We start from the raw sequence: 26,291 nt of genomic DNA on the forward strand, positions 1-26,291 counted from the left end.
TGCAAGACGAAGCGACTCGCGGAACGATTTTTTTTTCGTCTTGCGAGGCACCACTATATAGCCATGTCAAACAGAGGGAGAGTGGCTACAGTTCTTTACACTCCTGAAATGTTAATGCAATGTGCTGCAATGAGGCTGCCCTCGAAGACCGCTCAAAAACTAGTGGGCTGGTTCACATGTCACTTTCAAAGCATGGTCAAGCTCAACCACGGTTTAAAGGTGAGCATGCAGCATGGTGGTGCAAAGACTGAAAATCACAACCATTCCACTTCTCCTTCGGTCCTACTGCACCTGTACTGTTGGGAGCTAAGCCCTGGTTGGGTTTGTTTTCCCCCACATAAACCACAAGCAATAAGCCAAGAACAAACCTCATTCACAGCTTGTGCTATGAATGGTTTGAAGACAAACCTAATGCAGTAGCCAAGATGGTGCCCTACAGATGCTTTGGACTACAGTGGTACCTCAGGTTAAGTACTTAATTCGTTCAGGAGGTCCGTACTTAACCTGAAACTGTTCTTAACCTGAAGCACCACTTTAGCTAATGGGGTCTCCTGCTGCACCGCCGGAGCACGATTTCTGTTCTCATCCTGAAGCAAAGTTCTTAACCTGAAGCACTATTTCTGGGTTAGTGGAGTCTGTAACCTGAAGCATATGTAATCTGAAGTGTATGTAACCTGAGGTACCACTGTATAGCTCCTAACAACTATCTAGACTGGCCAATGGTCAGGGATTATGGGAACTACAGCCCACAACACAGAGAGCATCAATGAACAAAATTATTCAGCATTCCTACTCATATTCAGTTTCTGTTTTAACACCTATATCTTTTAAACATATCCTGTCGTCAAGCTAGGTGCTACCCTGTTCTGTATGTGTGTATCTCATTCTTCCTACCTAGATACAGATAGGTAGCCGTGTTGGTCTGCCATGGTCAAAACAAAATAAAAAAATTCCTTCCAGTAGCACCTTAAAGACCAACTGAGTTAGTTCTAGGTATGAGCTTTCGTGTGCATGCACATGTGTGTATGTGTGTATCTGAAGAATGCATGTGTGTATCTGAAGCATGTGTGTATCTGAAGCATGTGTGTATCTGAAGAAGTGTGCATGCACACGAAAGCTCATACCTAGAACTAACTCAGTTGGTCTTTAAGGTGCTACTGGAAGGAATTTTTTTATTTCCTACCTAGATGTGGAACTTTGCATTCATTTCTTCTGAAATTCTTGTTTTTGGTTGGTCCAGTTGCCTGTCCTATCAAGACCTCAAATCCCTCAGCATGCTGATAAAGACCTTTGCAGGCTAGTAATGCCTGTGGGCTTACTTATGAAAAGGATGGAGCCAGTTAACTCATTCACCCAAATACAGGGATTACCTGCATATAGGAGAGCAAAATCTACATTTGAGATGCTACAGGTATTCAAAACCAATTGGGAGTGGGGAATAATTTTGCTATTGTTAAACAGTTTGGGGTCAGAAACTCGCCTGACGTACTCTTAATCATTCTGCAATCTGCTTGTAGATCTCCATCTGCCTTCTGCCTACCCCGGGTTTATAGTGAAAGAACTTAAGAACAGCAGTTGTATCTGGCCAGTAGCCAATCTATTCCAAAATCTTGCACTCATCCTGCTCCCTGCCCTGCCCCTCCCAGACTTTTTCCCACCTGGCCTGGGAGGGCAGGACCCTGGCTGACTCCAGCTGCAAAAGCTGAGGCTGCTGGACAGACTCTTGGCTGGGGTATCATTTAGGGGGTATTGTTGTGGGGTGTTGCTGGTATTGGGTTGTTGTTGTTTTTTTGTATATTTAATCTAGATCTTATGGTTTATTTGGAAATGGTTCAATGTGTACTTATTGATGTTTGCTTGTTTATGACTACTTTTATTATGTTGGTAATTATGCTAGCCACCTTGAGCATGGCTATAACTTTGGAAAGTTAGCATACAAATAAAATGATTGACTGCTTGATAGTGGTCAACCAGATAGATGCCCATGAGAAACGCACAAGTAGGACCTGAGCAGAACAGCGCTCTTCTGACCTGCAGTTTTTAGCATACTGCCTCCTACCGTGAAGGCAGATGATTGGTACTGATAGCTTTATCTACCATGAATTTGTCTAATCCTCTTTCAAAGCCATGCAATTGCTACTCATGATGCCCCCAAAAAACTAGGTGCGTCCTATGGGACGGAGCGTCCTATGGGACGAAAAATATGGTAAGTGTTCCGGTTTGCAAACGTTTTTCGGAAGACGAACATCCTTCTGCAGCTTCCGCTTGAGTGCAGGAAGCTCCTGCAGCCCATCGGAAGCCATGCCTAGGTTTTCAAAAAGTTTTCAGGAGTCGAACAGACTCCCGGAACAGATTAAGTTTGAGAACCAGGGTACCACTGTATTCTTTTTGCGGTGAGGCAACCAGAACTGTACACAGTACCCCTAGTGTGGTCTCACCATCATCTTTAGAAAGGCATTGTGACATTGGTGCTTTTATTTTTCAATTCTTGTCCTAACCATCCTTAGCATGAAAATTTGCCTTTTTCACAGCTCCCACACACTGGACCAACAGCTTCATAGCAATCCACAACACCAAGGCTTTGCTCTTGGTCAGTCAATGCCAGTTCAGACATATATGTGAAATCAAGTTTTTTGGCCTCTACATGCATCACTTTACACTTGTTTACATTGAACTGCACTTGCCATTTTACTGCCCATTCACAATTTATCTAGCTTCTGTATCTTGCCTCCATGCCCAAAATTCAAAGTCCTCCAAGGCAGTAAAAATGTAACATCTATCTCTCAAAGTCCATTCACAAACTAATCAATATGCCAATCTCCTGTTTGACTTTAATAGATACTGCACTGACCCTTGATGCAAGTTGTTGTGCGTAGGATCTGCTATTGTTGGGGAACGTTTTCATGAAACATGCTTTTTCGTGACTCTGGATTCTCTTTCCTTTGTTAAGAAATGGTTGAAAAAAGCAGCCAAGACAGTTATCGGTTAACTGCTCCTCTTTAGGTGCTTAAGATCTCAGCTCGCCTGCTAACAATGACACAGCAGTCTTTGTTTTCATAAGCAGCAGCTTGCAATTCCAGAACTTGAGTAGCAAGTATGCATTCACTGTATGATCATGCCACTGAAAGCAGAAGAGGTTTGCCCTTTATGATTGTTGTTTTTTCTTAAGCTCATGGCACGCTGAAGCTCTTCCTTTTGAGTGGATGTGATCCATTCCATAGACCAGGGGGTGGGCAGAAGGTAGATCATAATCTATTTGGAAACTGAGGGAATTTTGAAATGTATCAGCCAGGATTTTTGGCACCTTGTTTAGCACAATAACACCCCCCCCATGCCGCTAAAATGAAGAAAGCTGGCAGAGGGGGAGAACAAAGACTTGTGTGCAAAAGGGCTGTGAGCTCCACTCAATTCTGGGACTTAAATTTCTGGGCCTAGAATTCTTTAATTCTATCTCTTTTGCACATGCCTCCAGTTAGTGGCTCTCTCGGGATTCCAGTAAAAAATGAGGCAGATCCTGCAAGTGTGAACTCTGCCCATTGCTGCCATAGACTCAAAACCTTAACTGTTCACAGCTTCCTTTCACAAAGAGTCTAAGGCATGTTTGTAGCCATTACAAGTCATTTTATTCAAGGCTATTGTTCTAAACCACTCTTTTTCATACCACACCAAAACTACAGTGGAAAACCTGCTAGACGAAAGAGTTTTCAGTTTTGGAGGTGCTTCACAAAACGAATTTCCTATGGGCTTGCTTCGCAAGACGAAAATGTCTTGCGAGTTCCTGCGGGGGTTTTTTCCTTCCACCTCACAGACCATAGCATTATCCATTATTTGGCCCTAACTTTCTTGGGGAAACTTCTGTAGTTTCAGTGCCCACACCTTTAAAGATGACCAAGTGTTAATAACATTGTGTGCATATAGGGAGAGAGTGATTTCTCTCTCTCTCACATACACGATGCTCAATAGCAACTGTCCAACATTGTAAAGATCCAACCAGTTTGCCAAGTTCTCTACTAAAGTTAAACCCAACCCTGCACCTTCTCTCAAAACAATGCCAACAAGAAGATATACTTAGTGGAAAGGCAAGCTATTCAGTTCTAATTTAGTATGACAGAAAATGGGCTTCATAATCAGTGAACCCCAACATATCCTGATTTAGAAACATCTTAAGCATGCATATTGTAATCCATGCTTCTGTAAGCACGACCATGGATACAGTCACAGATGATATGCCATCCACCTGCCACGTCAGTAGTGGAAGTTACATAATAAGCCCGTTATCAGTGACAGTTTATACTGACCTTTCCATGCAACTCCCCAAAGTACAGATCACAAGGGTCAAACTAGATGCGATGCCGGCATGCACAATATTACTTTCCATATATTCACTCCACTCACCTACGAAATAGGAGGTTAGCTGGATCTTCTTTTAGAATGAATGGAGAGGAGAGGGATGCTGAACACTTCCTTGGAAGTGATTCAGGAAAAGGGAAAAGTAGTTCAACAGGCATGGGGAGAAGTAAGGCATGGGAAGAGGAAAAGTTCAGTGTCCCTGGTCCTATGCTCACTCACTGTAAGTAAGGCTGCTTTCCAGCTTTATATGCAAATGAGGCTGATATATGACTTATAGCGTCACCTGGTTTAGCTTGGTTTCCTCACTTTAAACTAGTGTTCTGCTACCAAATCACTACGTTTCCCCACATTTCAGACAATGTGATGACCCTCCATTCTAGTAACTCATCCACTTCCACATGTGACACAACTCCTTGGCACTAAAGCACTTCAGAGCCTTGCCATACTTTCTCTTACAAGGCAGTAAGTTTTTAACAAATAACCTTCCTCCAACTTTACCACTCCTGCACACTTTAATGACCCCACCTCTTCTCCCTTGCTGCCCTGGTCTAGAAGACGGGTGGCAAAGCAGTGAATCAGGCCGGCCAAGCTGCTTTAAATGACTTGCCAGCCCAACTTCCTCCCCACCATTGCACTGGGAAGCATCAAACTAAGATGGTGGCCAGGGGGGGCGGTATCACTCTCTCTGAACAGTAGAAAAGATAACTCTCCTCCCCATCACAGTGCTAGGCTGAGCAAAGAAGAAACCTCTCCTTTCAGCCTAGTGATGTGATGAGAATGAATGTAGCAGTTTTGTTTTGTTTTTTGACCAAGAGCAGACCATGTGCTTGCGTATAGCAAGCTATATGAGTGATGAGCACTGGCGTGCATGAGTGTAGCCAAGTCCAAGTGAAAGAGTGGAGAACATTGTGGAGGAGACAGGTGAGGAACAACCACCCTCCTTATGAAGGCGGAAAACGCAGGAGGGTTAAGACCCTGCTGTTTTACAAAGAATATGCCAGTAAGGAACGAAAATAGACCAAGGAGAACTTGCAACTAACCTGCACGATAACTTAGCTTTACATATCAGCACCAAAAGCTTTCCTAAAATATCTCTGAGCACATCAAAAACTTTTCGTTTCTGAATTTCTTTTCCTTGTTAAAAAGGTGATCCACTCATCAGATGTTTATACTTGAAAACCTCTCATTACGGTATCAACAGCACAAGTCTATCAATGCAGCATAATCCACCACATTAGGAACAGCAGCTTCTAGAAAACGATGAAACATGACATCTTCAACAAGAAAATTATGCACATTTGGCAGTACTGCAAAACTAACATACTTCTGTAAATTATTCATCGGGATTTCTACTTGTCATTGGAGCTGCACTTCAAGCACAGACAGGTGTTTATTAGAAGATTAAGGGGGGGGGTGAAGAGATTATTATCGTGTTCAGTTATATCACGGCTGACAATGCTTTACAGAATTTTACAAGCAAAAAGCAGACACGTCCCTGCCCCTAGTGAATTCACTATTGCACAAAGTTGTGTGTATTTTCAATAGATCTCTTTGATGGCCTAGCTATACAAATAAACAGGATATAGTATGAAGAAATTCTGTGCAATGCTGGCACTGCAGTTCTCAAATTGTCACAGTGACCCTTTTTACTGCAAGGCTGTTGGCCAGTTTATAATGAGCCCTTTCTCTATACTGTGTAACTTCAGGCTGCAGCCACATTTCCCACAATAAAATAAAACAAATAAAAAACCCTAAAAGGTAAGGAAGGAAGCTAGGTTCAACATTCTTTCCTAGTTAGCAGGCATGGGGAAGAAAATTCAAACATGATCATCATCTGCTGCCTGAATTGGTACAGATGAGGAAAATCTTACAGCTCTAGCATTGTCCTGGTTAAAGCGGCCAGGATGGTGGGCAAACTGAACTTTCATTTTCCTTCATACTTGGCAATCACAGACCTAGTGATCTTCTACCGTAAAGGGCAGCTTTCTACTTGGGGAACCAAACCACTGTGTTGGGATAAATCTTACAATCACCAGAATTAGTTGAACAGAGGCCAAACATAAAAGGTGCTTTGAAAACATTTCTAACTGCACTATAAGGGCAACTTTACAGTCTGTATAAAAGACTGCTCTATAGACAAGCAAAAAGAGATGTAGCATTGTGAGGTGGGTATTCACATCTGTACATGCAGAGTCAACCATGGCTCCAAAGCTCATGTCTGTTGCATGGTCCTGTGTGTTTAAATACCTTCAAATGTCCATCACACACTAACACAGACAGTGCATACTTGAAACACATCTGTCACGCTTAACATTAAGTGGCACTTAGCTTCCAAGATAACACTTCCAATAATACAGAGCAAGTTGAATGGGTGAATAAAACACTCTTTGCTTTCCTGAAGATGCCAGGAAATACTTTTAGGGCACCTCTAATTACTCATCCTGTTATTACCTTCCAATTCTATTTAACAGCAGCTGCCCTCCAATTTACAGGCAACAGCAAGTCACACCTAGTAATTTAAACCCAAGAGCACGGTGAAATCTTGCTGCTTTTATAAGTGAAAACTTAACAAAATAGACCATTAGGGTAATTTTTAAATTACAGGAGAGAAACTGTCCTCTCAAGTCATTCCCTTCAGCTGCACTGAAGAAGCAACAGCAAGAAATTCAAGCACCTTCTTAAGTTCAGCCAATCTAGTCCTATCTGAAAATACAGCATTAGATAAATTAAAAATTGCATTAAAAAACCAGTAATCATCTTCAATTTTGGAAATTTGTAAACTAGTAATAATGTCAATATTTGACAAACAAAGATTATTCCATCTTTTAAGTAACTAGGGAGGAGGTAGAATGCTAATTTATAATTTTAAAAAAGAAAATGCAACACATGCAGTGGATTAAGAAAAACAGGTGTCTATAGCAATTAATAGTTATATTAAAATACATTTTTCTAAATCCTCTAATGTAGCTAATATTTTGATATCTATCAATTTTGTACCACAAGTCCACAAATGCAGTTACCCGTAGCATATAAGAAACAGTATATCTTTTAATCAACTCCAACTCTCAAGAACCATTTCACATGCTAAGAAATAAGTGGAAACATCACAAGCACCCACAATGTATACCATTATACATAGGGGCAACTATTTTTTCATAGATGTCATAAGAAGCTGAGACCAGCTGTTGCTCCCTACAATGTAAGTGTGAGTAAATGCCTCTAAAGAAGACCCCCCCCCCCCGGTAATACATGGTCACACATGATACACTCAACCATAGTGTACTTATTCACTTTGAGATACACGAAGTAGCTTGCAAATTCACTTTTGAGCTGTCCAAAGGTTAGGACATCATCTGCTTCTCTACTATCAGCTCAAAAGAAACAGCTGGGTCATGCAGGGATATTGGCATTTCAGTTTCTGAAATTTACAGCCTCTATTGCTAATACTTCTGACAATGGTGAATTAGCAGAACGAATCTTAAAAATATTTACTTGTACTGTTACCATCAAGGAGCATTGCTCAAATGCCTACCAGTGCTTTTCCATGGAATTTATAACTAGTTATAATGGGAAGACATTAAATTTATGACTAATGTCTTCCGCACTGGCATTAGTTAGAATCATTCTGTAATAAGCCACAGAAAAGTCATGCATCTGAGCTAAAAGAAACCATAATTCAAAAGCACATATATATTCTGCTAGAAGAGAAGTATTAAGTTAGGGTGCAAGAATTATGAGCCGAAACTTTCCTTGGGTACTTAGAAAAAAACACAACATTTTGACAATGTCTGAACATTTCATCAATGGTGATGGTGGAATAACATGGTTCCTGAGCTACATTTTGAAAAGGTTGGTTCCTATTGCAAATAATTAAAAAGTCAGGGTTTGCTCTAAATATTGAATGGGAAATATAGGAGCTTTCAATTTTGACAATTACTTTAATTTTAAAAACCCCAGTAACATTCCTGAGAGCCAGTGTGGTGTAGTGGTTTAGAGCAGTAGACTCGTAATCTGGGGAACCGGGTTCGTGTCTCCGCTCCTCCACATGCAGCTGCTGGGTGACCTTGGGCTAGTCACACTTCTCTGAAGTCTCTCAGCCCCACTCACCTCACAGAGTGTTTGTTGTGGGGGAGGAAGGGAAAGGAGAATGTTAGCTGCTTTGAGACTCCTTCGGGTAGTGATAAAGCGGGATATCAAATCCAAACTCTTCTTCCTTTCTAGCAGCTGTATAAACAAAATTAAAGATACACCCTGCCCATAGACATACAGTCTGATGTACATAGGAAGATAGGGGAGAAGGGATACAACAGGAAAAGAAATAGAGAATTAATTAATAGGTAAGGGCCCCAAAGCCAAAATGTCTTCCAAATTCTGTGTAACAACCAAAGTGAGTTTGTAACCGCAAAGATCACACTGATACAGTTGTAGCTACATGACTTTAAGTAGTGATAAAATTATGAGCTCAATTTAGGAAACCAAGAGATAAATGATTGAAACAGAATATACAAGCTGTAGATACATCTGCACAGTTGTCTGAATTCAGGGAAGAGCAAGTGCAGCACGGCTGTTGGTTGTTGTTGGTTTTTTTAAAAAAAAACTCTGATCTTTCAACAGCAGCTTCCCTGGGAGAACAAGCCAGCCTTTGAAATTCGTGTGCAAGTGGGACTCCTGATGCACACAATGGGAGTTGTTGCTGAGAGGTAACAGAAAATCCAACTGCAAGCCCAAGTGTTTTATGTACAGAGGATCAGTAGATTGAGACCATAATTTTATCACTATTTTAAGTGGTGTAGTTACAACCGAATGTGCCTATTATTGTGATCCTTGCAGTTGTTTACTTTTGTAACTTGCTCATTCTTTCGAACTGGGAATTCAAAATCAAGGGTAACTAAGCCAGAAGTACCAGAAAGGAGTTTAACACATGTTAGCTACTGCTGGTATAATGATGGGATGCAATCATTCCTAGGTAAGACATAGTTTGCTTAGAGTAGTTCTTTAATAACTACTTTAAAGTAAATGGTGAATAATATAATCAAAGGATTTATAAAGAACTGAAGAGGAAATTTCAATCAGCCCAGACACTGAGGTCCTCCTCAGAGGGTCTTCTGCTGGTTCTCTCACTGTGAGAAACGAAGTTACAAGGAACCAGGCAGAGGGTCTTTTTGGTAGTGGTGCCCTCCCTGTGGAATGACCTCCCTTCAGATGTCAAAGAGATGAGCAACTATACAGCCTTTAGAAGATATCTGAAGGAACCCCTGTATTGTGAAATTTTTTATGTTTGATGTTTTATTATGTTTTTATATATGCTGTAAGCCAGATGGGCAGTATAATAATAATAATAATAATAAGAAGAAGAAGAAGAAGAAGAAGAAGAAGTAGTTTAGTATAACCTTTGGCCACAACTGTAAGCAGGACTATTTGGAACTAGCTCCCAGTATCAATAGGGATTACTTCTATATACACATGGCTTTAGAGCAAAAACATATTATACAAGTAATTTAATAACTGATGTAGAACAGGACACATATGAGAGTCTCGTTGCTAGATCAGAAGTTGGTGAGTGCAGTGAACCAAGCCAATACTTCAGAGACCTGCTTGTATCAGGTGGACAATCAACAATCTTTGCCAGATGACAATGCCCAATATAAACTACTTTTATTGCCCGCCTCCTATATTGGGCTGTCTCCCAGGCATTCATGATTGCAGGAATAGTTGAATTCAGGTGTTAGAAAACCACTCAATTGTTGGTTTCATAAAAGCACCTCCCGTAAAGTCACTTTCCAGATTAAGATGTTAAACAGATCAGCTACGATGATCTGTAGTCTTACAGATAGAAACTAAATTAATACTTTTTAAATGTAAGCTACAGATGCTTTTCTATCGACACCTGTTCAATCTGACTGGGTGTCTACAGTTCCAACAGTTGGAAATGCAACAGAAAGTATGAGAACTATTTCTCACAGGCTGTTTGATTTCTGGCTTTTAATCTATTAAGCACATCCTAATTTTCAAGATTCAGATTTATAATAATCTTTAGTTAAAAGTACAGAAGTCTCTCTTTTGCTTTGGCCAAACAAGAGTTCACCATGTGAACTCTGTTTTGAACAAGTTAACCAACCAAGGACTCAAATTGGACACAGGGATCAGTAGCTTTTCTGCGCAGCTGCCCGGCCCTCTACTGGTGACAAAGCCTTGTGGATTTATATCTTGTTCTTTCACCAATGAAGTCAGCACAGCTTACATTAGTTATTTCTATTCTTATACCCTCTGCAGATAGGCTAAGATACTTAGGGCTAAGAGACAGTGACTTGTGAACTATGCTATCAAGCAGGCGTTAGGGCTGAGATGGGATCTGAGCCAAGGTTTTTCCAATCCAAGCCCAGAACGCTATTCAATATACTGTAATCTAATGCTATGACAGGTTTTGAGCCCCTCTTTCAATAGTGGCTTATCAGATTCCAATTAAGTTCCCCCAAAAAGACACAGAATTCAATATCACGCTAAGATGATCATTCTGTCAGTGCAAGCATTTCAGCTTGCCAGATGGAACAATCTCCCCTCGCCTCCTGCTGTGTGCTGTTCTGGGGGTTCTCTCAGTCCTCCTGAGCTGATGGGGGCACCTGAGGGCATGAGAGGATGGAATTCCCTTTGCACTTTTGAGACTAGCACAAAATCTAGAGAATTCCTATTTGAAAAGTCAGCTGCTAGAATTTTGTAAGCATCTCACCAAGCAACCTCACTTACAACTGATCTCAGTCTGAAAGCAGTGGGATCAATTTAGGGGTGGAACAGCAAAGTAACTTGAATACTTATTGTTCTTAATTTTAATTGGATTTGTTCCCAACTCCTCTGAACCAGGTATTTTAGGTTTTACCACAAAATATTACAGTATCTTATTCATTTTATTGAAGAGGCAAATGAACACCCACGTTTCAGACATTAGAGGCAGAAGATGCAACTAAATATACTTCAATTTTTTTTTGAGAGACAGACCCAATGTATTGCCCATATCTAGACAAAACACTAAACCAGCCTTCTCCAACTTAGTTCCCTCCAGATTATTTGTACTATAACTCCCTGCAGATCCAGCCAGCATAGGCTTCCTGGCTAGAGCTGATGGGAATTTAAGTCCAAAGCATGTGGAGGGCACCAGGGGTAGGTGTGTAGGGGGGTGTGTGTGTGTGTGTGTGCGCGCGCCTGCCTGGTGGGACTCAAGGAGACTTGCAGGTAAAAATAAGAACTGCTAAAAACATAGAAAAAACAATTGAACATCAACAGGACTAAAACTACATACATACATAAAATCTATTAAAACCATACCAATAATTACAATAAAAATAGCACAGCATCAGAGCTTTCATAAAAAGCAGTGAACTCCCATAAGCCTGTTGGAACAAGGAAGCCTACCCTTGCTGGCAGAAGGGCAACAAGGAGGGAGCCAGTATAGTTTTTATAGGAAGGGATTTCCAAAGTCTGGGAGCAGCCAATGAAAAGGCCCTCTCCCGTGTGCCTACCAAGCATGCCTGTGAGGGTGGCGGGAATGAAAGAACAGCTCGGGAAGACTGCTCTGAACTACTAAGTCATAATCAGCATAGACCCACTAAAATGAAGTGGACTGATTTTAGTAAATCTATTGATTTCAAAGGGTTTACTCCAAATACAACTTAGCTAAATTTTAAGAGCTGTAGCTTGAGGAGTTCTGTAATGCCAGGTTTTCACCAAACTAGGTCCAGAAAAATGGATTTTCTTTGTATCTCTTCAGTGAATATGCAATATTATTTTCAACAATATTAAACTAGGCTTCTTTTCCACTGAAAACTGGCAGTTAAATCACTCTGCTTTTATGACTTCATTTAAAAATATTTAGTTCTTGTGCAATGAGAAAGGAAAAAGAAACCAGATGTTTCAACTACCAAACACTACACAGAGATACAGTTCTCAGCTGTTTTATGCCTGAGCAAAGATTATACAGGATTTATTGTCACTGCCACATGTGTTTTCCTTACTGCAGCTTCCCAGTTCATATACAGATGGTGAAATAAAGGCATGAAAAATTGCAATAATAAAATAAAGGTGGGCAAAATTATATGCACTACATGACAGTGGCCGCTGTTTGGAAGTGTGCAATGTTTGAAGCAAGCCTGAATCTTCGCTGATCCACACTAGCTAAGCTGGATTGATTCAGGCAGTCATAGCCCCAGTGCTTTTTTCCCTAGGGGTACGCAGGGGTACACATACCCCTAAACATTTTGTGAATCTTTGTACTTTTGTCCATTTACTGTATTTATTTTCCCCGATTTGAACGATAAAATGATTTTCTTGAGTCAAAATGAGAGTAGCACTCCTAAACATTTTTTAAAGAAAAAATGCACTGCATAGCCCTATACATAATACCATTGCTTCAGATACAAAGATGTACCGTATTTTTTGCTCTATAAGACTCACTTTTTCCCTTCTAAAAAGTAAGGGGAAATATGTGTGCGTCTTATGGAGCGAATGCAGGCTGCACAGCTATCCCAGAAGCCAGAACAGCAAGAGGGATCGCTACTTTCGCTGCACAGTGATCCCTCTTGTTGTTCTGGCTTCTGAGATTCAGAATATTTTTTTTCTTGTTTTCCTCCTCCGAAAACTAGGTGCGTCTTGTGGTCTGGTGCGTCTTATAGAGCAAAAAATACGGCATCTTTTCCCCTTTATTGTAAGAAAAGGAGGAAGCAGAATGAAACATTCTCATCAGTACTTTTAAGAGGAAAGAAGGGGAGAAAGAATGAGCCCAGATTCTCCTGTGTACGGCAATGCCTGTATGTCAGGTACATCTGAAGAAGACTGGTCTTCACAGTGCTGCTGACAAGCCTGGAAAAAAATCCCAGGCACCAAGCTGCTCAAACTCTTGTATAACCTAAAGGTGGCACGCCTTACTTTAAAAGTTGGGCCGTCCTGAGCAGAGTTTATGGCTGTATAACACCAATGCCTTTTTTAACAAGAACAATTTTCCAGTTCTGGTGCCAGAAAGTGTGTCATCGGGGGTTTCCCATTCTTGGTTTTGCAGACTTCAATAATCCACTAGACAAGGGTGAAAGCTACCAGAATTTAAAAACAACAACATAGCTAGAATACAGTGTCTTGTCCCACCCACCTTCCTTACTCTCCAATACATATATGTCACTATTAATTGATTATGTAGCTTAACAGCATTGGTCTTACTTTCCCACAAGCCTTTTGTGTGGGTAAACAGATGCAATTCAAAAAATACAAATAATTCCAGTAAGCTAGTAACCCAAGACTATGATAAAAGTATAACCCTTCCTTCCATGCCTCTTGTTTCCAGACATTACAGCACAGATTATTAATGCAACTGTAATTAAGCATTTATACCGTGGAACATAACGTAGTCTGGAACAAAGTGTCTGCTCTAGGATGGGGGGGGGTCAGAACTCTTTTTTTTCCACAGCGTGAGTAGTACTTCCCATAACAATTTAGCAGCTGGAATAAGGAATGTCCAGTCAATTATGTAATCTCTGTTCTAGAAGTTTGGCATACAGAGACCATATTCAGCTACTTTGGTGAGGGGTTCTCAGATATACTGGCATTATGGCACAGCAGCAAGACTCATTCATTCATGTAGTTATTCTGAAATTTCCATACTTCCCTTCTTCTGAGGATCACAGGGCAGTTCACAACATAAAAATACAAAAATACATAACATAGTAGCAAACAAAACAATAAGACCCTCTCCCCCCCCCCCCCGGTTGTAAAGGCCACAGGTTGCTTAATTGGCCAAAGACCTGGGAGAAACTTTATTACCAAGAAGTTATTATGGAGAGTCCGGTTGCTTTTAATATTTCAAACTTGTATATGGAGCACTTGGTTCAAACTAAGTCATTTCCAAGAAAGAAATCCCTATATATTTGTTATATTATGGCATATATATTGATATTTACGTAATTGCTTCTAGATTATGCAGTGGATGACTTTTTTCCTATGGATATAGTTGATTCTCACACGAGGTTCACAAAATCACACAGGGTTACAAGAAATACCATATAACTTTTAAGTGGAATAGACAAATTTATTAACTACAGCAAACCTATTGATCAGAATACTATTTTACATTATAGAATCATTCAGTTCATTTCAGAAGCGATTTACCATCTGCAAGGTTTTTAAGACTAAAATTGTACTTGTTCAGATTTGTAACATCAGCGTAGTATGTAAAGAGGTTATCCTCAGGCTGTTATCAGAAGAGAGCAAAATACAGAGCAAAGATCTATCATAGAAGTGACCTGCTTCAAGATAAAAAGTTAGTTCACAAAAAAAAATAAAAAAAAAATTTGGTCAATGGAATAGAATAGAATGCAGTGTGTGGAAACACTGGCAAGAGATATTGCAGGATTTACCTGTTACACCACCAATTATTTAATATAAAAGACAAAATAGCTCATTCCAATATAGTTGATACCCTCTATTGCAAGCAGGCAGTATTAAGTACGAAAGTGTTCTTGTGCACAATCCATATGGTTAAAAACAAACAAACTAATCCCAGAGATGGAAAGATTTTTATTTCAAGAGACTACAATGACAGATAATGTGTATGTAGGGCAAACAAGTAGAGCTTGAAGAATTACTGATCGGTGAACACAAGAGCAAGGTTAGAACAAAATGCCTGAGGGTCCATTAACATTTTAGGAACACATTCATACACCTGAAGTACACACATCTTTTTTAAAAAAGAGAAAAGAAAGACCCCACTACCATTCTACTTTCTCAACTTGGAGTGTTTTGGATTTTTGCATTGCATACATTAACACCTAGTTGCTTAAATGTGAAGTTTGATTTATAATGAGAATAGTCAGCTGAATGCAGCATGTTTTCAATTGAAATAATAATTATTTAAAAACTGGTATTGTCTTGTTAGGGGAGTGATATAAACTGAGAAGTCTGAAGCTGTGCTTACTCATTTATTGGGCTGGTGAAGTGAAAGGGAAAGTGTTCTGACTGAGATTGCCATAAGAACCTATTAGGAGATATTTAAACTGGAATTGGTTAGGTGTGTCATACAGTGAGATACTGAGCAATGAAATATAAATTTGCAAGCAATTTGAATTACACTAAAGTTGGGGATTCATGCTCAGCAACAACTCAAGCTGGAATCTAACAAATACTCCAGCAACTAGAAACTGGCTTTACGTGAAATTGAAAAATACCGGGTGCTGAAACAGACTTTTACCAGTATTCCATTGTTTATAGTAACAGTGTGTATAGACTGTAAATACTGCATGAGGTTGTAAGCATTTCTCCAGTTTGGGTCTTGTGTTTGTAGTGGGGTTACAGCAACAGGCAGGCCTCACTGTGCTGCACACTAGGTAAAGGTAAAGGGACCCCTGACCATTAGGTCCAGTCGTGGCAGACTCTGGGGTTGTGGCGCTCATCTCGCTTTATTGGCCGAGAGAGTCAGCATACAGCTTCCGGGTCATGTGGCCAGCATGACTAAGCCGCTTCTGGCGAACCAGAGCAGCACACGGAAACGCCGTTTACCTTCCCGCCGGAGCAGTACCTATTTATCTACTTGCACTTTGATGTGCTTTCAAACTGCTAGATTGGCAGCAGGAGGGACTGAGCAACAGGAGCTCACTCTGTGGCGGGGATTCGAATCGCCGACCTTCTGATCGGCAAGTCCTAGGCTCTACGGTTTAACCCACTGTGCCACCCGCGTCCCTTGCTGCACACTAGGATTGCTGCAAATGCAGGAGAGTTATTTTGTCAGCAACTTTTTCTTAATAATCCAAGCAATCATAAAAAATGAAGTCAACCAATAAAAATCAGGAACTTGAAAATGGGTTGCGGATCAACACTAGCAGAATTAAGGTTTAAATTCAGAACTAGCCATGTCGAAGGTGTCCCATGTTGCTCACAAGTTGTGTTCAATGGTGAAAAAGACTACAAGGCATGTACATCAGTGTAGTCTTCCATGAAGAAACTGTCATGGAAGAGGTCAGCCCCAAAGGGCTAAGTTACAAAGTCATGTACAAAGGCACAAGTTCCAAGTCATGTTGTTTCAGGGGAACCTACTGGCATCTTAATAATGGCTGATGTCTTTCTCAGAATACCTGCTGCAGGGCCATCTGAAATCACGAATGGTTATGATGGAGAGCTACCAAAGACAAAGCCTTCTTGACAGTGGCACCATATCTGCGCTACTCTCCAGCAGAAGAGCTTTCCATCCTTTTCTGCTGATATTCATGCGAAAGGCAGTGCTTTTCTTAAGAGAACCTTAGAATTCAAAGTTTAGCACTTTTGTTTTCTGTTTCCACTGTTTCCTGCTGCTGAATTTAATTAGTTGTTTCCTGTTGTGCACTGTCCATTTTAAAATATTTGCTCTGTTACTTTGTATTATTAGTTTTATTGCTATTGGACTGTTAGCTATCCCAGATCTTTTAGATCAAACTGTGACATACAAAGCTTTTAATAAATAAAACCTGACGCATACAGGAAAAGCACAACTCCAAGCCAGAAAGAACTGGCAAATCTACAGCTGTTGACAGAAACCCGAGGTGTATGTTAACTCTCTCCTTTATAACATGTAGTAAAACTTACCTGTCTCCCAATATCATGTAATGATGTGTTTTGCTACTTCATATTATTTGCTGCTGCTAGGGGTGTTCAGGGAAATGTACAACATTGTGACATCAGAATACAGTTAAGTTTTGCTGGATGTTACCGTGAGGAGTAGGGCGCTAGTTGGGAGGCAGCTACCATTTTCGGGAGGAGCCACATCTAGTTCTGCCCTAAGAGACCCATTTAACAAGTCCCTTGTATTCAAGGACTCAAGACTTTGCAAATTAAACAATGTGAAATTCTCCTTCATACAAATTGTTAATCCTCTGTGACATAATGCAATGGCCTGGGCATTGGACTCAGATGCTGAACATGAGGGATCCCAACCTGCAAGGAATTCCCTGCCCCCAGAACCAGCTGAGCCTGCTCTGACTCCTGAGGTGATGGAGGACCCATTGCCTGCAGGTGCTCCACTCTCAGCCCCGTCAGAGGAAGCTGAAGTTGCCTCTGGGTCCGGTAACCCTCCAGCCTCTCCTGAGCTGCAGAGGCTCAGGGCAGAGAGGCATAAGGAACTAAGTTCCCGCAGGAGGAGTGCTCGCCTCCAGGCCAGGAGAGGCAAGTCACCAGAGGATCGGTGCCACCCTTTTGGCATTGTTAAGTACCGAGAACCATGAAGCGACCCTGTTTTCTCATGCTCCTTGTTTGCTTGATTTCCAACACCAGGAAGCCAAAAGGCTGCTGGGCTGTCTTCCTTTAGGTCAAGAAGGGAAGGGATGTGAAGGAACACATTATTAGGATTCATTTCACATTTTGGAAGACATTGAGTGTTTTCTTACTAGGGAGGCAACTTGAGAATAGCCGATCTAGAGTAATTATCTTCTACTGTGGACTAAAATGGCAGGAACAAAAATTCATACTTGACATTTGCCTGTAACACAACACTCCTTACTATATATGCCCGTCTAGTATTGTAAATCTTACCTTTTTGGTTTTGCCTCTTAGACATAATAGGTTCCCTGTATTTAGTGTTCAGTTACACAGCAATAAGAATCTGTTTCCTCAAGGAACAGAGAGTGGCAGGTTTAATTCAAGTGCTGCTTTGCATCAAGGCAGGAAATGGCAAATATCTGCTTGGGGACAGCAATCCTCCAGCTTCCAAGGCAATGGACGGGTTGTCAAAAACCTTCTTGGACAACCTGTTGATCACTGTAGATTTTTCCTCTTAGCATCACCTTCTGTTAAGAAGCACAAGCACAGCAGTTCATATTGCTGTTTTTCAGATTCTGAAAAAGCAAACATACAAGAGTTTGATTTATTAGTCTGGCAGACATATTGTGGTCTGTAAATGCATTCTTCAATAGTTGTTTTTTTAAAAAACCTGAATTCAATTCATGTTGCTTAAAGTGAACTGCAGAACAAGGGGTCAACAAAAAGCCATCGAGATATTCTGTAAAGTTTCAGGTAGACTTTGCCCTGCATTTGAAACAGCTAGCAGTTCCAGAACTGCAGTTATTGCATTCTGGTAAAACAAATTTTGAAACTATAAAGACATCAGGATTGTTATGTTATTTTCTAAGGGTTAGACTTAAAAGAATGGGAGAGAAGTCCTGGAATTGCACACTCCCTAAAGGTTCAGCAACACAGTGCAACAGAGTAGTAGTATGTAATTGAAGTAGCAGCTGCTCATTTTTCTCCTAATTGTAAACACTTCATATTGCAAAATAATAATAATCCTTCTAGATGTCCTCTGATATAGGATGTCTAGAAAAATGCCCTTTTGCAGTTGTCATCTTAAGGTAATGTAACCTCCCAGAACCAGTAATTAACTTTGTCATGCATAGCATCATATGAACTGGAAAGCAATAGTGCCTACACTGATAATACAAAAGCGGGTACAGTTCACTAGGAATGGGAAAGTGAGGCTCTAAGTGTTGTTGGACTTCAAATTCTATCAGCCCCAGTCAGCATGGCCAATGGTCATGGAAGATCAGAGTTGGAATCCAAGAACATCTGTCTGTCTATTCTAGAAGAACTTGAGTTTTTCAAATGGGGGCAGGGGGGCACGCACATGCACAAACATGCGCACAAAAATCATATTTAAGACTGATAAACATGAAGTAGTAGTCAAAAGGTGCTTTTATTGATACCCTCCAATGCAGGACTGTACTAGGTAGGCTATTTGACATATGAACTTTCACTAATGTATCATGACCAAGCTTTTTGCACACAAATATATATTACAGAATTGCTAGCCCTGGTTCTCATCACCATCCACCAGTTTCTCACTATTTATACTCATTCTTAAAGAAGAGCAGAAGACAACTGAGACAAAGTTAGTTGCCCTATTTAAGGCACTAAGAAGTTAGATTGGCAATTCTTCCAGTTGTGATACATTTCCCCACTAACCAACAGCTCTGTCCTGTGTACCACATGAACGTATTAAGCTTCAATCCAAAGAGGCCAATTATACAGGTGCAAGAGCAACACGCACCCAACTACTGCAGATCACATCATGATCCAACAGTTGAAATCTAAATGGTGGCTTGCCTCACAAGTCACGAGTATCCTCTACATGGAGAAATTGAACCTGCGGATTGAAGCCACAAGTGATTAAATTTTTAGTTACACTTTTAACATAGAGCAAGCTGTGCTTTAAAGGGAACATATAAGCATAGTAGTTTTTCCTAACTTGACATGTTAATTGCTGTAAGAATGCACATGCCCTGGAACAAAGGAGCAAGCAAGGGATGCTTCACACAGCCACTCTCTTAGCAGTCATAATCCTGCCAGAAGCCAACCATGCTCTCGGTTTTCTACATTCAGATGCCACATTTCAAGCCAACATTTTGGAAATAGGCCAAGTGGCAACATGCAAATCTACCGGTAAACCTTCCGCACAGCGTGAACAATTCCAACAAACCAGTTTGAACTAAGAATTGTATCTGAGCACTAACAAGAAGCACCCAGCTATATTCTAAGTGGTCGTGAGCTCAGCCTTCAATTCCTATAGATTTTCTTCCATAGAATGGATTTTATTATTTAATACAATGCTAGCTATAGTTTTGATGCTTCACAAAGCTTCAAAGGCAAAAGAGAGAGAGGCAAAACCCCACTGCAAACCACCTTACAATTCAAATATCAACAGTGGGAAAGACTAGGAAGCATAGGAGAAAAGGGGAGGCATGGACAAAGCCTAAGGATTATGATATACAGTGGTGCCTCGCAAGACGAAATTAATCTGTTCCGCGAGTCACTTCGTCTTGCGGTTTTTTCGTCTTGCGAAGCACGGCTATTAGCGGCTTAGCGGCTATTAGCGGCTTAAAGAAAAAGGAAACAAACTCGCAAGAACTCGCAAGACGTTTCGTCTTGCGAAGCAAGCCCATAGGGAAATTTGTCTTGCGGAACGCCTCAAAAAACGGAAAACTCTTTCGTCTAGCGAGTTTTTCGTCTTGCGAGGCAGCACTGTAAATCAGGAGTGGTTAAACTGGGCCTTGAGACCTGATCTAGCCCAGTGAAAAAATGTTCTGACCCCACCAATTTTGGCAGTGGCATCAAAAAGAAAAGTAGTATGCATAGCACTGTGGTGGGGGAGAAGTTTAAACCTCTCTGCTCAGCCCAGTGCCTCATGGGGATGCAAGCTGCCCCTCCCTCATCACTAGATTGATCACTTAATGAGAAGGCAGGGGGACAATAACCACCCTCCTCAGCTGATCTATACAGTTCAAATCAGCCTGTGGGTGCATGCGTGCGTGCAAGTGTATGGTGTGGCCACACTCACTTTTGGACATACAGTACTGCTTCACTTATTTTAAACAGGTACACACTGCAGAGACTTCCTGATTATCAGCAGACCCTTACATACAGTGCATTATCGCACTTGGAGAGACAGGGCTGTAGCTAATATCCTGTGAAGCAGCTCCCAAATGCCCGTTTTAACACTCATCAGGGGCTCTTTGCAGATTATTTGACTGTAACTATACAGCTATTTCTGTCAAACAGGAAGGCTACATCCAGCCCAAACTACACAGAACTTCACATGCAAAACACTTCCTAATTTTGGAGCCCGGTCCAACCATAGCAAAGTGCTTTTTAGTCCAGCTGATTTCATGAGAAAAATGTAAGAATGTGCTTAACTCCTAACTGAAAACAACAGGTCTTAGAGCAAGACGAAGCATTTCTATCAAATTAGTAGCGCGCAGTTTACATCTACCATGTCTGTAGGTAAGCATGGTTTCACAATTTATGGCTATGTTGTACTCTTTAACGAAAACACATCCACAAAAACAGACAAGTAAGTTTTTGAGGAAAAAGCTTTATTAATGATTTTGCAAAGTGAAGTCCTTCACACAGCTCACGGCTAAACTATGGAATTCACTCACACAAAATGTAGTGACCCTCCACCAAATTAGATGGCTTTAAAAGACCATTAGCCAGATCATAAAGGATAAGGCTACCTATGTCTACTAGCCACAATGGCTATATTCTACATCCACTATCAGCTGTGTCATGCCTCTAAGCTGCCAGGGATCACAACCTACGTGTGGGCTTTCCATAGGCATCTGGCTAACCACTGTGGGGACAGATTGCTGGACTACATGGGCCTTTAGCCTGATCCAGCAGGGCTCTTTTGTTTTTATTTGAAGCAGGGGAGCACAAATTCATTCACTATGTGTGTATATATTCATACAAGAAGATGGCAGCCAGATGTTTAACTAATCCTGTGAAATATAATTGCTCTGCCTTGTGGTGGAACAGGAAATAAGTTTATTTTATTTATTGAAAACAGTTTTATCCTGCTTTCCCTTGAAAGAGACCTCAAGTTTAGAGTTAACAACATTCAGAAAGAAGCTAGCAAATTTAGGCCAATGGTAAATAAAGAATACAGTGGTGCCTTGCAAGACGAAATTAATCCGTTCCGCGAGTCTCTTCGTCTTGCGGTTTTTTCGTCTTGCGAAGCACGGCTATTAGAGGCTTAGCGGCTATTAACGGCTTAGGCGGCTTAAAGAAAAAGGAAACAAACTCGCCCATAGGGAAATTCGTCTTGCGGAATGACTCAAAAAATGGAAAACTTTTTCGTCTTGCGAGGCATTCGTCTTGCGAGGTACCACTGTACTGCTTTCCAAGTGCCTCAGCTCAGCACAACTCCAGGGATTAACCCCCAGACTTTGTCCACACTGTCCTCACTTGATAAAAAGATATGGTCACCACTAGCAAGCACATTTGTGGATCCCATCAATCTTCCCTCAAACTCAAAAAAAGCCTCAGAATAAGTCATAAATCTCAGATTAAAAATGCAGGAGTGCACATTACCAAAGTGTGAAATGTAAGAGCAATATTGGGTACATTTGTTATATTTATGCAAGAGACAGTTGTGAAATAAGCACACTTAAAATGTCAGAAAATAATGTATTTAAATCTTAAAGAAACAGAACCTGGAAAAGAACAAATCTAAATCTACAGTAGCTAAGCTAAGACAAAGAAACAGATGAGAAATGTTTTACCTTTGAGCCAAACACACCAAAATGGCATTTGAAGGAACGTGTTTCTGATTGCAGAACAATACACAAGCGATCAGGGAGCACAAAATTCAGAAGCAGCACAAAGAATAGCTAAAAGCACTTCTGAATGTGGCCAGATACCAAAGGTTGTCAGCCATATAGTGTGCTGATTATAACTGAAGTGTCTACGTCCTTTTATATTTAAAAAAAAAACCTATAATGACATTTGCTTACTAGCTTGACAGTTTTGTAAGCACCTATTTTAAGTTGTATTTGGCCCCAAAAGAAAAGGATTGACATTTGGTCATCTGGAAGTAATTATTTCTTGCCACATGCAACTGGGTGAGTGGCAATTCACAACCCTGACCTAACATTAATGAAAGAAAATACTGGCCTTCTGTATCAGATGAAATAGCTTAGTGGAAGTATGGAAGATAAATGACAATTCTATTGCTGAAATAAGGAGGTCTAGCTCCAAGCATGTGCAGATAGTACAAGTCTGCAAGGATATCACATGTGAGCTGCTTTCAACTAACTCTTCAAATGAGTGTAAAACAAGTATAAAAAGCTACACAGAATGAAAAAAAGAGGTGGAGAACTGTGGGTCTTTTCTTCACACTCCAGAAAAATAAAGTCCACTCAGTGAATCTATTTTAATAACAAGTTAGAAAAGACAGACTTTTAAAGAATGTGATTTTCTCCCTTCCCATCAGTAAACAAATACCTGAGCAGAACTATTGCACTGTCCTCTGAACTGTGCTTACATTTAACTTATACCACCTATCTGATCATCTGAAAAGTTTGCTACACTATCTTCCATGCTGATTTGTCTGAAGCATTCCATGGCACTGTCTTTGGAGGAAGGAAAGTCAAGTGTTGATAAAATAGAGTAAGGTAAGAGTTGTAGGACAATAGTTTTAGGTTTCTACTGAAGAGTAATTACAAACAAATCTGAAATCATTCTAAAGCATTCTGTGGCAAGTTCATTTATGCAGTTGGCTGGTCAAGTCAATAGTTCTGCCTACATTTTACACTAAATCTACTAGCAAGACTTCTAACATCACAATACACACACTTCAGAAGAGAGCAGTGGTTCCCAACCTTTTTGGTATGGCAACCCACAAATCCAGATTTACTTGATATGGTGATCCATTGATTTGTTGTTACAAGAATTTTGAAACTTGGGTTTTCTGCAATCATTAGTTTTGCCTATTTTATAACCATTATATGAGGCATCCAAGCAAAAATTTACTTACACACCCATTAATGCAGAATTTGCTAAAATATTTATAATACTTATAGATTTACTCAGTTTTGTATATGCAATGAATATAATCAATCAATGAGAACAATTTAAAAGTAGCAAGCTCTTTTCTAATAAAACCAGTAAAATCAGATTACAAGCGTTTAATCTGCTCAACAGCTATGCCCAGTGGTATAGTAACCCTAGTCATTTAATCCTGGGGACACATTTAAATGGTGCAATCCACAAATCAATTGCATTGGAATATTTAAGCACCACCTATAAGCTTGATTTTATGTCAAAGTAGATTAAATGGGACTTACTTCCAGGTAACTGTGCATAGGATTGCAGACCTGCAGCATAATCCTACATATTATGTTCAGTTAGAAGGTATCTCACACTATTTTCTGTGAGATGCATTTCTCAGTAAGGATGGGAACCTGACTGCACTTATCTAAAAGTGCCACTGTATTGAACAGGGCTTAATTCTGAGATGACATGGTTAGGACTGTGCTGTGTCTTTAGGATGGCAGTTTTGCAGTGCAATCCTATACTAATATCTACTCAGAAGTACGTTCCCTTGAGTTCAACTGGAATTACTCACAGGGAAGTATACAGAGGACCATAGCACTCATAGACTGCAATCCTAAACAGGTATTTATTTTCAAGCTTTTTTGCCTACACTTGTGAAATGTAAAATAATAATAGTAATAATTGTGTACTGTAGGGTTTTTTATTCCAATGACCAGTACATCAAGAAAACTGGCAGTTCATTCTGCAAGTTTGTCTGATGGACAAATCATAACTCCTCCAGCTCAGGTGGGCTGAGAAACTACACCATCTCACACACAAACACCCAACAACCCCTGACATCTCTCCTCTTCTCCCACACCAGCCTTTCAAAGGCCCTCCCTGCATCTCCTTCTCAGAGCCCTCTGACAAGGAAAGGGTTGCAGGGGATGGAGCTGTGGCCACACCCTGGAGTTATAATGTCTCTCCAGCTGGGTGAGAGTGCCTGCTGACAGTCAGTCCTGATGTCTGGCAAAAATGTTTGCATTTGGGGCTCCAGGAGTTGGTGCGTGGGCAAAGGAGGGTGCTCTGCCTCTGCAGATGGGCAACAATTCATTTAAGACTTAATTGTAAATTAAATGCAATAATGATTTTGGGTTTGCTTATAAAGCCCATGACCCACTTGCACATACTTCACAACCAAGAGGCTGAGAAATGCTGCTCTACAGCAGAGGTCTATTACCTGTAAGAATCTTTTTTCATTTTGTGATTTCAAGCAAAGGGAGATCTTCTTCCACTCCACATTTGAACAACATCTATATTATGCAGCAGCAGCTGGCTAATTGGCTTTTGAGTACAATAGTCCCTTACCAAGCTATTTTAATCTTGTTGATCACATACATGAATCTTTGCAAGGGGCATAATTTGTAACTTACAGGTATTCTCACAAACACACACAGTTCGCAATATACTAGGTTTATTACACAAATAGGAAATGCCCTAGCGAACAAATATGTTTACCCCATGTCTTTCTAAGCAAGGTAGAGAAGTACAAGCCTCTGTATTAAAACCACACTGAAGAATTCAAGAAGTTTAAGTAACTATTCATTGGTTTCTACTTTAAGTTACACTTTAGAATTTGAGATTCATCTCAGCCTTGTATTTAAAGTACAAGCCTAATAGGCACAGGCAACAAGGAACTGCATGCAGGTGAGTGTGTGGGCTGCAAGAGAGATGGAGTGCTCTGTCCCTCTTCTGTGCCCAATATAGAAATCAGGTGGGTTGCTAGAGGACAGAAGTTCCTCCCCTTCATATGAAGCACCCCTGAAAACATTCAGCTTTTGCTATGACAGCTTGTACCTCAGAAAGAAGTTTCAGTTCTGGCCTGGAGAGGCCTCAAGGGAGAACTCATTACAGAATGCCATGCTCACATGTTCCAAACAAGCTGAGCTGCAAGAGCATCTGCTAAATTCATTGTCTCTTTTCAATGTAAATCTCTGCCATTCCTCCCTTATCATTTATAACATTAATAGTAAATAAAAGAGAATCGGACTCCTCCTGGAAGTGTTAAACCAATATATGGTCACTTCCTCCTTTCCCTGCTCCTTACAGTTACTTATCAATAAGTAAACAGAGATTATTTTTATTTATTTTGGTGGTCTGTGTAAATTCTTGGGGTAACAAACTCTGGAATGCATCCAGGTCTCAATGTCAGAAAATCCCTAGAATGGAGTGTCAGATTGCATGTTGGAATTGTAGGCCTGAATGCCAACTACGCTTCATAAAAGCCCTAAGCTAGCACAGAGATGCAGTGGGCTGCTGGAGTAGGGACAGAGCTCTTAAGCCTACCTATGTTAGTGCCCAACAGGCTAGTTAACTTCTGTGGGCTTATCTGAAAGACTGGCTTAGCTATACCATCATTTACACAGCTCTTTAATTGTGCAGCATTATACCTGTGTTGTTTCTAAGCACCCTAACTGAGAAGTTAATTCCACTGAAATCAATGGAACACGAACACAATTACAACACGCTACAAGCCTAGCCCGACACAACACAATTAGAATCAAGCTACAAGCCTAACTGCCCTACGAGGTAGGTAACCCAAAATTTAGAATGACTCCTCAAAAGCCACCTGATTC

At 40.5% G+C, this 26,291-nt stretch overlaps 1 protein-coding gene across 2 annotated transcripts in view; it reads right to left on the reverse strand.

The window, feature by feature from the left end:
• SPATS2 (spermatogenesis associated serine rich 2) overlaps positions 1–26,291 on the reverse strand; it is a 47,927-nt gene that overhangs the window by 19,916 nt on the left and 1,720 nt on the right. For both annotated transcript variants that reach the window (XM_081849733.1, XM_081849734.1), the window contains exon 2: positions 17,884–18,185. In XM_081849733.1, coding sequence (XP_081705859.1) covers positions 17,884–17,908 — 25 coding nt within the window. In that variant the 5' untranslated portion in view covers positions 17,909–18,185. The remainder of the gene's footprint in view (positions 1–17,883; positions 18,186–26,291) is intronic.

This window comes from Podarcis erhardii (assembly GCF_964252035.2).
Source record: "Podarcis erhardii genome assembly, chromosome: 2".
Taxonomy (NCBI): Eukaryota; Metazoa; Chordata; class Lepidosauria; order Squamata; family Lacertidae; genus Podarcis; species Podarcis erhardii.